General features: G+C 37.9%; 1 protein-coding gene across 1 annotated transcript in view; it reads right to left on the bottom strand.

The window, feature by feature from the left end:
- Positions 1–11,234, bottom strand: part of CDH4 (cadherin 4) — a 448,736-nt gene extending 437,502 nt beyond the window's left edge. The window contains exon 1 of the mRNA XM_020981500.2: positions 10,980–11,234. Within this exon, the coding sequence (XP_020837159.2) occupies positions 10,980–11,234 (255 nt within the window). The remainder of the gene's footprint in view (positions 1–10,979) is intronic.
- Between the last annotated feature and the right edge of the window lie 3,430 nt (positions 11,235–14,664).

The raw sequence follows: 14,664 nt of genomic DNA, 5'->3' as shown, positions 1-14,664 counted from the left end.
CTAGGATAGTAGTGTCAAACTCAAATCCAAACAGTGCCACTGAACTGTACTTAAGGATCCCTGCAGATGGCATATTAACTTTTAACCTATTAACATTTTAACCTATTAACATTTTAACTTATTAACATATTAACTTTTAACATATTAACATTTAACCTATAACATTATCTATGTTCTATTGTATTTTTATTTATTTAGTTAAATAGTTCCCAATTACATTTTAATTTGGTTACTGCCCAGGGGAGTTGTTGGTGTTCATCCTTTGTTTTCAAAGAGGACCAGTGACATCATGGGTGATTTCTTGACTGGTCCAGGATTGGATTTAAGTGAGGCAGAGTTGCACAAATTAGATTTAAGTGAGGCAGAGATGCACAAAGTCATCAACCTCACTCTTCCAGAATCATCAAAGTCCAGTGGCAAGACAAAAGTCAGTACAACTGGTGAGGGCCTGGGATGCAGTAGGTGATGACCTTGGCATCTTTGAAGTCTGACCAAGCTCTAAGCACTCTACAATGCTTGCTTCAGTCACCTTCATAGCTGTTGGAACAAACTGTTCTTATTTTCCCATTATGCTGGGAGAAGTCTTCATATGCTAGGGGTAGACATCCCACTTAACTCAGTGACAGGTTTGAGGCCTGTCATTTACCCTCAACCTGGTTTAGCCCATCTGCCAAGAAGGTTTTACCAGGGTGTGGCTGCTACACATGCTTCAGCTTCTTGGAGCCCCAGGTGAGAATTAAGTTACAGGTGGATACCAAAGAAGCGGGCTCTCACACCAGAAGTGCTAGTCTATCCTGAACACTCCATACACCCCGAGGCTGGGGTGGGCAACCTGCAACCTCAAGGCCACAATGTGGCCCTCTAGGTCCCAGTCAAAGGGCCGCACTTGAGGACCTCGAGGGTCACATGTGGCCTTGAGGCTGCAGGTTCCCCACCCCTGCTGTCAGAGGAGTTGTACCTGAGTTTGACACCTCTGGTCTAATCCAGTCTTCTCATTTTATAGAAGAGGAAACTGAAGCTTGGAAAGAGGAAGTGACCTGAGTAAAGCCACACAAATTATACGTCTGAGCAAGGACTCAAATCTAGTTCAATGATTTTTCTACTGTACTGCAATCCTGGTCTTCTCAGTGAGTATTTCAAGGCCATTGCTTTGTGACTAAAAGACTCTGAGAATGATAATAGCGGACATTTATACAGCATTTTAAGATTTACAATATAATTTACATGCTTTCTCTGAATTGTTCCTTAAACAGCTCTGTGAGGAGTGTACCACAGCTACTGTTATACTCATTTTACAGAAAAGGAAACTGAGGTTTAGCAAGGATAAGTGATTTACCCTGGGATCACATATTTAGTAAGTGTTGAAGTTAGAATTTAAATTGGTGTCTATTGATCTGAAATGCATCAATCTTTCCACTACACCAGGGATATCCTAGAGCCTGCTCAAATGGACTTGGTCGATTGTAAAGTTTTCCATGTAAGAAAACACCTGGGGAATCCACAAACAACACCAATCATCAGGTTTTGTTTTGTTTTGTTTTGTTTTTATTTAGATTTAAGAAAGTGACAGGGGAAATGTTAATAATGCAGATTAAATTTAAAAGTGTGTTATAGGGAGATTTTGGGGTGGGGTGGTAGTGGAATGGAGCTGATTGTTAAACATTTACCAACAATACCACTGCACTATACTATGCTACCATTGCAGCTTAGTGATTACAACTGTCATTTCCTCACTACTCAGTATTGATCAGAATATCCCCCACTTGGTATGACCAAGATTACAGTTAGGATAAGAAGCTCATCACATAACATAAAAATCAAGGCCAATGCATTTTTTAAAGCAGAATTAACATTTAAGTCTAGAAATAAATCATGTCGACTCATTCAGGCAGAACGAATTACAACACATCAGGAAAAAAAAATAACTTGCTTGTTGTTCATTTGGGACAAATTTAGAATGCATCTCTCTTCATGCATTATAAAAGAGTAAAAATTCCCACCTAACGGGCATTGGTCAGGTACACTTTTTTTTTTTTGGCCACAGCCAAACCTGGAAAATGTTTCCCTGTGTTTTTGGTTTAGGTCAGCATGAGCTCTTATCTGATAGAAGGGACCCAAGATAAAATATAGTTTCGATCTCTCAAAGTGCCCTGGTTTTCTTAATACAGTGGTTCTCAAAATGCTATTTGGGGACTCTGACATGAGGGAGAGAAACCTGAGTCCCTTTTAGGGGGTCCACAAGGTTGAAACTACTAAGATGTCTTAATTCCTAATCTAATTAACATAGATATAACCCACATAAACAAAAACTCTTGGGGGAGGGGGATCCTCAATAATTATTTAATTATTTTTATTTTCCAACGAAGATCCTTCTCTCCCTCTTCCACCCTCCTTCTCTTCCCTTAAGAAAATAAGAAAAAAACCTCCTATTGCAAACATGTACAGTCAAGCAAAAGAAATTCCCACACTCACCACATCAAAAAAAATGTCTCAAATTGAACTCTGAGTCCATCACCTCTCTATCAGGAAGTGTGCAAAATGTTTCATCATGCATCCTCTGGAATCATGGCTGGTCATCTGTTGATCGGAGTTCCTAATACTTTCAAAGTCATTTGTTTTTACTATATCATTGTTATTGTAATATTTTTCTCCTGGTTCTGTTCACTTCACTTTTCATTAGTTCCTGTAAGTCTTCTCAGGTTTTTCTGTAGTTATCTGCTTCCTCATTTAAAAAAAATTTAAATTTATTTTATTTTATTTTGCTTTTTGATGAGGCAATCAGGATTGATTTGCCCAGGATCACACAGCTGGTAAGTATCATGTGTCTGCGGCAGGATTTGAACTCAGGTCCTCTTGACTTCAGGGCCAGTGCTCTATCCACTGCGCCACCTAGCTGCCCCTTCATCATTTCTTATAGCACAAAAGCACTCCATCAAACACATACACACACACACACACACACACACACACACAACACCCCATAACTTGTTCATCCGTTCCCCAATTAATGGAGACTCCCTCAGTTTTTAATTCTTTGCCACTGAGAACAGAGCTGTTATAAATATTTTCTGTACATAGGAGGTCTTTCTCTTTGTCTCTCTCTCTTTTAATCTTTTTGGTGTATTGTCCTAGGAGGGGTATTGCTGGGTCAAAGGATATATACAGGTTAATAGCTTTTGTGGAATAATTTCAAACTGCTTTCCAGGATGGCTGGATCACTTTCCTAGTTCCAACTTGGCATTAGTGTATCTGTTTTCCCATAGCCTCTCCAACATTTTTCCTTTTATTTTTTTTTTTAATTTTCCAATTTTATGGGTGGAATCCAGAGTTCTTTTAATTTGTATTTAATAAGTAGTGATTTAGAGCATTGTTTCATATGACTATAGATAACTTGGATTTCTTCTGGAAACTGTGTATGTCTTTTGATCATTTATCAATCGGGGAATGGCTCCTAATCTTATTGATTCAAATCACTTCCCTATGTATCTTTGAAATGAGGCATTTATCAGAGAAACTTGCTAAAAAGACCCCCCCCCCAATTACTTGATTCTCTTCAGCTTTTAGCTGCATTGGTTTTGGCCCTCAATAACTTTTAAGAGTATAAAGAGGTCCTAGAACCATAAAGCTAGAGAACCATTGACTTAACACATATAGGGAAAGTGGAGGCATGGTCTGAATAAGCCTGATGACTGCTTCATTTTCCTTGTTCATGGTTCTTATTTGTAGTATCCAGTATATCACTGGGTATACTGGATGGTATATATATGGTATGTACTCAGTAAATATTTGTTGACACTGAATGGTCACCTAAAATCCTAGAGTGGGATTTAAACACCTAATTCATAGCTAGGAATTCTGGTACCTGGGATAGATTCTACTGGGAAAGAGTAGGGTATGTGGAGGATACAAGGTATAATCACTTCTCTGCTTGCTTGATATAAACCAAGATAGTGGTCATGGGATCTGAGGAGGCCACAGTCAGGTGCTGAACTTATTGGAGAGGAGAAAGAGTGACTTGGCAGTCCACAGGTGACTGCAACAAGTCCAACACAGGATGGTTTCAATGAGCAACAGATGACTGAAGTGATGTAAGAGTGAGAGACTAGGACAAAGGAGAGTTTGTTAATAATAGACAAGGATTTCTGAGGACACAGTAGAGAGGAAGAGAAGAGGATAATAGGGACTGGGGAGTACTAGGACTCAGTTTACTATGGGGGAGAAGGGACAGTCTTGAATACTACTTTGCCACTAATCACATGCTGACCTCAGGAGTCCCCCAAAGCCATCACGTCAGGTAGTCATGGAAGAGTCTATAATCATAGACTCTTGAAGAGAAGCCTAAGGTCAAAGGACCATGGGAAGCACTAACTTTGGGATGAGGAAAGGGGACAGGCTGGTCAAGGGAATCAGTCAGTTGAGAAATCTACCATTCTTACAGCAAAAAGTATCCCCTTCTGAATGTCAGCACCTGTGACGAAGCCTTGGCCACTTTGCCCTCGTTCTAGCTCTGCTGAACACTGGTCATTCAGGCACTGAAATGCTTTCTTTTATACTTAGGTATACTTTCTCACTGAATAAAACCAACAAATATTTTTTAAAATTGAGCTTCAAAATGCCTACTGATTGAAATATAATGTAAACACATCTTTTGCCCTCTCCACCTTCAATTCCATGATCATTTACTAACTACCTACTATAACAATAATCAGGGATATTTAAAATTGAACTTTTAGGAAATAGTGTCACAAACTTTCATATGGGTGACACTTTTCAAAGAGATGTACCAACAAATGAATACAACAAACTCAATGAGAAAGGCAATGAGATGCAGTGGAAAAAGCACATATGGGACCTAGAGTCAGAAGACCTGGGTTGAGACCCACCTCCACCATCTATCAGCTCTGTGACTTTGAATAAGTCAGAACCTGAGTCTGTTTCCTCATCTATAAAATGAGGATAAGCCAATCTATCTCACAGGGTTATTGCAAGAATGAAATGATATGATTCCATATTTATTATTATTATCATCAATATAATTGTAGTAGAGGTAGTAGTAGTAGCAGTAGTAGTAGTATAGTAGTAGTAGTAGTAGTAGTAGTAGTAGTAGTAGTAGTAGTAGTAAGAAGAAGAAGAAGAAGAAGAAGAAGAAGAAGAAGAAGAAGTAGAAGAAGAAGAAGAAGAAGAAGTTGTTGTTCTCATCTTTTTTGATCATATTCAACTGGAAATGGTCCTAGGATAAGTCACTCTGCTCTATCATTCTTTTAACATGCTGTGAACTAATGCACAGGTGAATAAAATACTTGATTTTTGTTATTAAAGAAAAGTATTGGGAGATATCTTCTGGAATTTCAGTGAAGCATTAAAAGCATCTTTGAGACAGCTCCAGCAGCAGAAAAGATGATAGGGATGATCTATAACTTCATCTTGTCCCCACACAATTTTGATTCCTTCTACCAGGTCTCTACATTTTGAAGAGTTTTCATTCTATGTAGCTTGGAGGTTATGAGGTTTTGGTACAGTGACAGCTACTATAAACATCATTCTTCAATTTTTGTAGATCAATATTATGTCCAAAGATTTGGAGCAATAGCTCTACCTGGAAGAATGGCCCATTCCTTGTTCAGTTTATTTACAGAATTCTCAAGAATATTTGAAGTTCTGTATTTGTTGCACGGGGATTTGCTGTCTGTTAGTTTACAGAACACAGCAAATGTCTGACATGGAATGCTACCTACCAGGTCAGGTCTTCCAAGGTATTTGCCTGTCCTTAAGAGAGCTCCTTGATAGTGCCACCTTTCCTCCTATAGTTCTTACCATTGCATATACTATTGTGGGCAAATTCTGCAATGTTTTCACACTTTCAGCCAAATACTATGGAAGAATACATATTAAATAAGGGCTTTTCAAAAGCCTTGTCTAAATATGCCAAGCTCCTATTGCAAATTATTTAAGACATTGGTTTTCTTTTTGTGTATTCTGTTTTGTTATTGGTAGAGTCTCTCGAGTGATTATCAGTGACCTGCAGTTCTTCAGTTTTTCCTCTCTCTAGAATTTAGTAGCTCCTAAATCTCACTTCTTATTTAAACTAATCTGGATGTAGGGATGAAATTAATTTCTTATGATTGCCCTGCATTGACCTGTAATATGTTATTTTGTAACTTGGAGCTAAGGGTACCATTGATAAAAAGTAATTCTTGAAAGCCCTTGCCTGTATCTACTAAGATCTGTTTCTAATTTTGTTATGATAGTGTATATTGTATACTATCTTAGTACATTGTATGATATATGATATAATTAATAATAGCTAACATTTATATAGTGCTCTAGGGTTTACAATGCACTTTTCACATATTAATTCATTTGCCCTTCCCAGTAATCCTTTGGGGTGTGTACAATTATTAACCCATATTTTTCAGATAGGGAAACTTAAACAGAGAGGTCAAGTGACTTGTGCAGGGTCACACATTTATTAAGTGTCTGAGGTAGAATTTGAACTTAGGACTTCCCAACCCCAAATGTTGTTCTCTATCTACTGTGCCACCTAGATGCCCCTAATTAATAATTGTCATAATAATATTCTATCTTATATTTTTATGTAATTCGGATAGAAACAGTCCTGATATTGTTATTGTGATCATTTAGCACCTACTACATTCTCAGCCCTTTACTAGATACTATGTGGGGGAGGGGAAGGTTTAGAAGAAATGGATCCCCTCCTTGAAGGAGTTCTCAACAAGATTTTTGGTAATACATATCTAACACAAATGAAACAACAGTTAATAATACAAGATACTTATAAATAACCCTTACTTTGTGTGCTAAGGAGTTCAGAGGAGGATAAGATCACTCTCTGCTGGAGTGGTCAGGGCAGACCATGTAGGCAGAGGTCCTTGAAGGATGAACAGAAGTTGGATAGGCAGAGAGGACAGGTAGAGTTCATTCCTTTGATACAATATAAGCAAAGACAGGAAAACAGACATAAATGTGGTATGGATAGTGAGGAGACAACTTTGACTAAAGTAGAATGTACCTGTTGGAGAGTAGTTGGAGGAAATGAGGTTGTATCTTGAATTTTAAAGGGCCTTGAAAGTCCAGCAAAGATGTGTAGATTTGACATAGGAGAACACAGCTTGTCATTGGGTGTCAAGGTGTCATTTGAAAGGAGAGTGTTGCAATGAATATAGCATTTAAGAAGTAGCTATGGAAAGACCTACATAGAAGAATAATGTTGGTGGATCAATGAGTTAGTATAATCACTAGCAATAGATAGTAAATTGGGAATTATGCCACGTGACTAATTTTTTTTTTTTACTCATAGATCTCACTGCGGACATATGTCCCAAGGGGGCCAAAGGCAGAAAGATCCCACATAAACAAAATTATATGTGGCAATTTTCTTTCCTTTTTTTTTCTAAAGTAAAGAACTGCAAACAATGAAGATGCCCATTGATTTTGGTTTATGAATGTACAATGTAATGTGTACTGTAAAAATGATGAATTAAAGGATTCAGAGAAACATGGGAAGACTCATATGATCTGATACAGAGTAAAGTAAGTGTAGCCAAGAAAACAATTTGCATAATGACAATAACAATGCCACTGGAAAGAGCAACAGCAACAACAAAATGAAATTGAAAGCTGTATAATTATAAAGACTAAATTCCTTAAGAAGAGATGAAGAAAGGTACCACATCCCCTTCTTTGCAGAGATGGGTGACTGTGGGTGTTGAACATCATTTATACTATCAGACTTAGTTGACGTGTTGCTTAGTTTTGCTAAACTGCTTTTTTATTCATGGTTATAAGAGTAAGCTTCCTGAAGACAGAGGGAGGTATAGATTTGGTAATGATGGTGATATGAAAACAAAAGATATTAATACAAATTCCAAAAACATAAAAATAAAGTGGCATTGGAGGAAAGTTAATTTCTCTCCTACTAAAGTCCTTCTCCAATGCCTTAACATAGTAGCCCAGGGCTCCTAAAGACTATACAGGGTGTCATAGAAAGTCTTAGTGCCATCTAAAGCTTTAACATCTTAACTTTTAATAGCTTAAACTGTCACTGATTTTCTAGAATACCGTGTGTGTGTGTGTGTGTGTGTGTGTGTGTGTGTATATGTGTGTGTGTTTGTGTGTAACATTTTTTACGGTCATTATGTATATTGTTTTCCTGGGTATGCTTACTTCATTCTGTATCAGATCATATATCTTCCCATGTTTCTCTAAATCCTTTACATCCATTATTTTTTTTTGCTAAAAATCAGTGGGCATCTTCACTTTGTTTCTAGTTTTTTGCTATAAAAAAGTATTGCTATGGTTTATATATTTATGTATAGATGTATATACACATACATATATGTGTATGTATGTATATATATGTGTATATATATATACATATATGTATATAGATAAAACAAGGAAGCAACTAAAATTTTTTTGCTAATAGATCCCACCACTGACCATATGCCCCAACAAAGACAGAAAGATACCACATAAACCAAAATATACATATATGTATATATGAACATGCATATTAATGTGTATACATACATGTATGTATGCACACACGCACTTATACACACACATGTAGCTGTCTCCTGAAGGACACTGAGAAACGGAGACCTATGCCAGTGAAAGCAGCTGCCCTCTAACAAAACCAATGGTCTTTCTGAGAAATAAAGTAATTTTTCAGCAGCATGAAGGATAGATTCTGCTTGTTCTCCCCCTGCCTCTCTCCCATTGTGTTCAATTGATCCATGCTACTAAAATGTATGGCTCCAGCTCTTCCCTTCCAGAAACCAGGAAACAACTCTTTCATGAATCTACATTTTGCACTTATCTTCTGGCCTTTTCAGTTGAGGGCAATGTTGGTGCTTTTGCTAGTGCTGATGCAAGATTGTAGGTGCAAGCAATTGTACTCAGGAAGGATAATTGCAATCATCATCAGTCATTTGCACCTTCCAACAGAGGACCAAGTGATTAATTGCATCAGAAATAATTTCATTAACACAACTAATAAAAGGTGTCATTATGTTTTCAATTAATGCCTTTTATCTGAGTATTTCAATGGGGCTTTAAGTATCTCCACAGCTTATATATAAAGTCCACATTTACACACAGGCATCTGGTGCTCAGGAAGGTTCTAGGTTTAGGAATTGTGGGCATATACTTTCCCATTTCATGCATGTACATTGTCTCTTTCTACCCGACTACACTGTCCTCCCCAAATAGGAGCAAATGTTGAAAGAGATCTCAATGAGAAAACCTAATCATCTCTATTGCTGACAGATGGAATTATCCCCCCAAATTATTTGTAGGGGAATAGATGGTTCTATTCTTTTAGACAAGAGAGTTTAAGAAGAGATGAAAAATATTGTGCTAGAAAAATCAGAATATTTAGGTCCTAATCTCAGATCTGATGCTCACTAGCTATAGAAAATTTTTTTTTCATTTTTCTGTTTTTCTTTTGGGGTTGAAATATAATACAATATGTGCATCTAGACCAGTAGGAAGAAAAGAAAATAGAGGGAATATCCTCCTGTATGATTTTTTGAACATTTTTTTCCCTCTTGAAGGCAATATTGCTCCTAACTAGCGTGTGTGTGTGCGCCATAAACATAAGGTTCTTTGACCCTAGTGTTCTCATCCATAAAATGGAGATGATATTATTGGTCCTTCCTACCTTGTGGATTTATTGTGAGGAAAGCATTTGGTAACTCTCAAAGTGTTATAGAAATGTTATCATCATCACCATCATCAATGGAATTCTTAATCTGGGGACTGTGAACTTATCATTTTTTTAAAAATAATTCAATATCATTAGTTTCCTTTGTAATCCTATGTATTTTATTTTATGCATTTTTGTGAATGGATCTATAGGCTTCACCAGACCATCAAAGGGGTCCATGACCCCAAAAAGTTTAAGAATACCCTGTTATAAATACATATGGGATACAAAGAAATGGCTCTTAGACAAGAACTTTCGGGCCAGTCACCCAACCTCCTTGAGTTTTCAAGTGCTTATCAGTCAAATAAAGATGATCCTAGAACTACAGAGCTAGAAGAAACAGAACATAGTTCCTGCCCTACCTAGTTCAATGGGCTGTTTTAGGGATCCAATGGAATAATTTCATGAAAACATTATATACTATAACGTATTATGCAAATGTCAGGGGTTGTCATTTCAAGCATCACATGACGAGCTCTCACTATCTTTTAAGGTGCCAGATTGCTATATCAGGTAGCCATTATAACCAGAATTTTTTTTTCAAATATCAAACTTCTGACTCCTATAACATCCCTTCTCTGTTATTCTTTCAGGAAAATCAGAATTTATGCTCACCAAAAAAGCAAAAAAAAAGCCCTTTATTTCAATGAAGATGATTACTAATTCTCCCATGAGTCTTTTCCTTTTCAGCTTCTACCACCCTACTCCTTTATTCATATTGACCTATTATTGAAAACCTTAGGCTATTCCAATCAATATGTTATCCATCATTACTAAACCGGACTCTCATGATGACAGAACAGAAGCAGGGTGACTTTTGTGAAAGAATTATTTTTCTACATGACATTTTCCCATTTATAGTATTTTCATTCCCTAGTTCTTTGGGAAACTTTTTATATGTTATTTTATTTTCTGGTTACATGTGAAAACAATTTTTAACATCTGTTTTTAAAATTTTTGAGTTCAAAATTTTCTCCCCTCCTCCCACCTCTCCGCCTCCCTAAGACAGCAAGCAATTAGACATAGTTTATACATGTGCAGTCATGCAAAACATATTTCCATATCAGTCATGTTGTGAAAGAAAATACAGACCAAAAAAAATTTGGGGAAAGTTTTAAGGAGGTTTTGCCTCTATTGTGTGAAAGAGATCACAGCAATATTTCAACTGCCTAGTTCTTTCTTTAGGAGACAAAAACCATGACAGATATATCCATGCATCTATTCTACCACATGACACAGTTATTTTCTTTACCTTATGAACAGAGCGGGGAAAGATCTTTTCCCCTACCAATAATCGGACTATTGCATCCCATCTCTCCATGGCCTGGTAGTCCCATGCGGTCACCATGAATGCAATCTGTCTAGGGGGGAGTTGCATCTCCCGGGCAGCAAAAATTGTCCCATCAGCCCCCACTTTGAAGTCCAAATTGTTGGTCTCATACTGCACTCCCTTGGTACTGCTGCAGCTGCTGAATTTTACTAGAAGAGAGGTTAAAAAAAGAGACATGTCATGATATTACTCTCAATCAGAAAACAACAACAAAAACCACACACAAATCCAATATGCATCTTCATAGGTTTCATTTTTCCATGGCATGCTTTAGAACTCAAAGAAACATGGAGGGGGAGTGATTTAACTGTTATTTTGACCTTCAGGAAGGTATTGTCTTTTATCTTCATACTCAGGAGAATTGGCTGCTGGCTTTAAAAAAGGAGGAAGAGAGGGGCACTTGATACAGTTTCATTATATCGAAAACACAGCTGTTCTCCATTTCTACAAATGGATTTCTCTCTTGTCACTATGATCTCAAAATTCAACTGTAGGCTATTAACTACAGGGTGGGTATTTTCTACATGAAATATATTCCTTGCTTCAATAGATTGCCTACCATATGCAAACCTCTCTTCGAGATAAATGGATGCCTAAAAACCCTTAATTATTGTAGCTTGTTCCAAGAGAAGGCCAAATGCAGGGAATGTTTAAAAAAATGGGGGGTGGGGAATGCAATCTAAGAAATATTATATGATATCAGGCAGACCACCAAAGGAGAACTGTAATCCTATGCTCAATGACTATTCGGCTTACTTCGCTAATTAGAGCCATCACACAACTCCAAAATGCAATGCACAAGACTTTCCAACAGGGCTAGACCAGAGCAAAGGCAGCATCAAAAGGGGGTGGGAGTAGAGGGAGTATGGGAAAACACTTCACTGGTTAATTGAAAATATAGAATTAAAACGGATATTCCATTGACACTGCTGGGAGCAGCACATACCGCTTTGCCTCCAAAACATTAATTAGCCGACAGAATTGAAGCACACCTCTTAACGATTTCAGGATTGAGCCCATTTTTAACTCTGCTATGGAAAGAGAAGCTTATTTTTTTTTCCAAGCTGCACATTCATTTAACTCACATTAGTACATTTTTTATATGTATATGCTTTTGAAGCCACCACGGAATGTAGCAGTAAATTATGAGGCACCCACAGCAAACTGTCACATTCTGTTGACAAAAAAAAAAATCCCCAAACTCCACAATGCATAGTTACCTAGTATTTATTAAAAAAAAATGCAGATCTAAGTAATTATGGTAGGAGGGTTAGTTTTTAAGCAATTTTTCTGTCACTGTGTGCATGATTTAATTGCTATTCTAAAATAGCAACAACAACCAAAAAAACTACTCACTGTTTCATTGGAAAAAAGGTTTTCCCCTCCAACATTTCACCTTTTATTGTTTCTTTCCTTGAAATAATCAATCATTGATAGATTGCCTCAACATTCTAATACTTCCCCAGGTACCTCTGTCTTTTACCTCTTGGATTAAGAAAATAAATGTTTCTAAATATACAGAAAGTGACCCTTGTTATTCCCCCCCCCCCAGGCATAAGGAGAAAGTATGTCCAGGGCTCACAAAGTTTCACAAACAGCTACTTTAAGCAAACGAGTTGAAAATAGTGGCTCCAGTGAGAGGTGGTAAGAGGGATAGATTTTTCATTTAATGAGGAAATAATTACATTTTTTCAAGTGAGAGGAGAATTCTGAAATGCTCTGATAGTTCCCTTTCCCAACAGTAAACAAATTAAAGTCAACTACAAACTGACTGGATCAATCACTTCTGATAACACACTGTCAGTGACAGGAACATGACAGTTACATGATTGCTGTGAAATCTGTGCAAAATACATTAATAAAATCTTTTGTTCTGGAAAAGCAGATCTCTAACAAAACAAAGTGTTTCTACGAGCCCTAGAGAGTCAGCAATGGAGATTGAATTTGGCATCAGAGAATCAAGGCTCATACCCTAACTGCGCTACTGACTGGTTATGTGACCTTGGGTCAGTCACTTTCCCCTCTCTGGGCCTCAGTTTCCTTATATGGAAAGCAAGGAGTGGGACCAGATGATCTCAAGGGTTCATTCAAACGCTAAATACTATGAAACTGTGATAAAACCGTATGCTTCCCTTTAAGTAAATCCAACATACAGAAATGTATGTAAATTAAAAAAAATAAAATGGATGGAACTTGATAGAACAATTGTTTACCTTTTAAAAGGAACAAAAGGAGTTTACCTAAGAGAGTTCCTCTGGTGAACTTGAATATAACTTGATTATATATATATATACACACACACACACACACACACACACACACACACACACACACACATATGTGTGTGTATACACCCCCTTATATTTCATCTCCTTTTGGGGGATCATGCTGGTGATAGAAATCAAAGTTCACCTATACACGTAAACGAAAATGAGGGAGGATGAGTGTTGTGCACATTTAGCTATATCTATATCTGTATCTACATATGCATGTATACATATGTGCACATTTACATGTATACACACAGAATATGTATCTGTACACAGATGCTGCTCCTAAGAGTCAATGACACATAACTTGTCATGGGACTGAACAAGCTAATCCAGGTCCTGTTACCTTAGCTGCTCTGTTTGCAGAGTTTAGCCTGTAGTAAGCAGCTGAGGCCTCTGCCCACAAGGTCTAAAGCTGCTTATGGAATTATCTTTCATCCTCTGTGAGCTGTGGATTGCTTGCACTCAAAAACCCCTGCCTCCACTCTCTTTTCCCCCCAACCCTCAACAGCATGCCAATCTGCCAGCACTGTCAGCTACAGCTGGTCTCTCAGTTGTGCAGGGGGGCCCAAGGCCCTGATTCAGTGTCACCCCAGAGTCCTTTGAGCTGACCACCTGCTACGTGTCTGCCCTCCTTTAGCCCACCAGGGTATTCTGCTTTTTCCCATTCTTCTCACAGCAGGACTACTGCATTGACTTTCTGCGGTCCCTGCTCCAAGGCCTCTGGTGTGGCTGAGTTCCAGGAATGTGCCACGGAGTCTTTGTCCTCCTCTTTGATGGGGTGTGTGACACTGGTTGATTCAGTCCAGTGGCAGAGCTCAAAGATGGCAACAGGCCCGTGTTTTTTCACAAAGGCACAGTGATGAGGTTACTTCCCTGCAGATGCAGATTTCCTCTAGACCCATGGACCACATCAACTGCCTGCCTGTCAGAAGAGATGCTAGCTCCCTTAGCTTCACTGGTCATCCCCTTGTCATGAGACCACATGTGCTGGTTTGCCCAGATCTTCACTTTACAAACCTTAAAGTTCTATACAGTGACACTGATTCCAACTTGTGGTTGGGGTAGGTTTTTTTTAACCTCGGTAAATGCCATCATTAGCAACTACCATAATACCTTATACAAGGCACTAAAAATGTTTTGTTGAGTGAATGAATCAGGTATACAGGATATAGGGACACATATATAAAAAGTTTGTGTGTGTGTGTGTGTGTGTAAGTGTGTATATTATGTATGTATATATGTGTGTGTATAAAAATACTTGAACTCAAGATGACTCTTCCTGAATTCAGGCCCAGCATTCTATCCACTGTGTCACCTAACTCCCCCTTTCTAAA

Source organism: Phascolarctos cinereus, unplaced genomic scaffold (assembly GCF_003287225.1).
Source record: "Phascolarctos cinereus isolate Bilbo 61053 unplaced genomic scaffold, phaCin_HiC Scaffold_2;HRSCAF=192, whole genome shotgun sequence".
NCBI classification, from domain to species: Eukaryota; Metazoa; Chordata; class Mammalia; order Diprotodontia; family Phascolarctidae; genus Phascolarctos; species Phascolarctos cinereus.
This window is presented reverse-complemented; position numbering and strand designations above follow the sequence as displayed.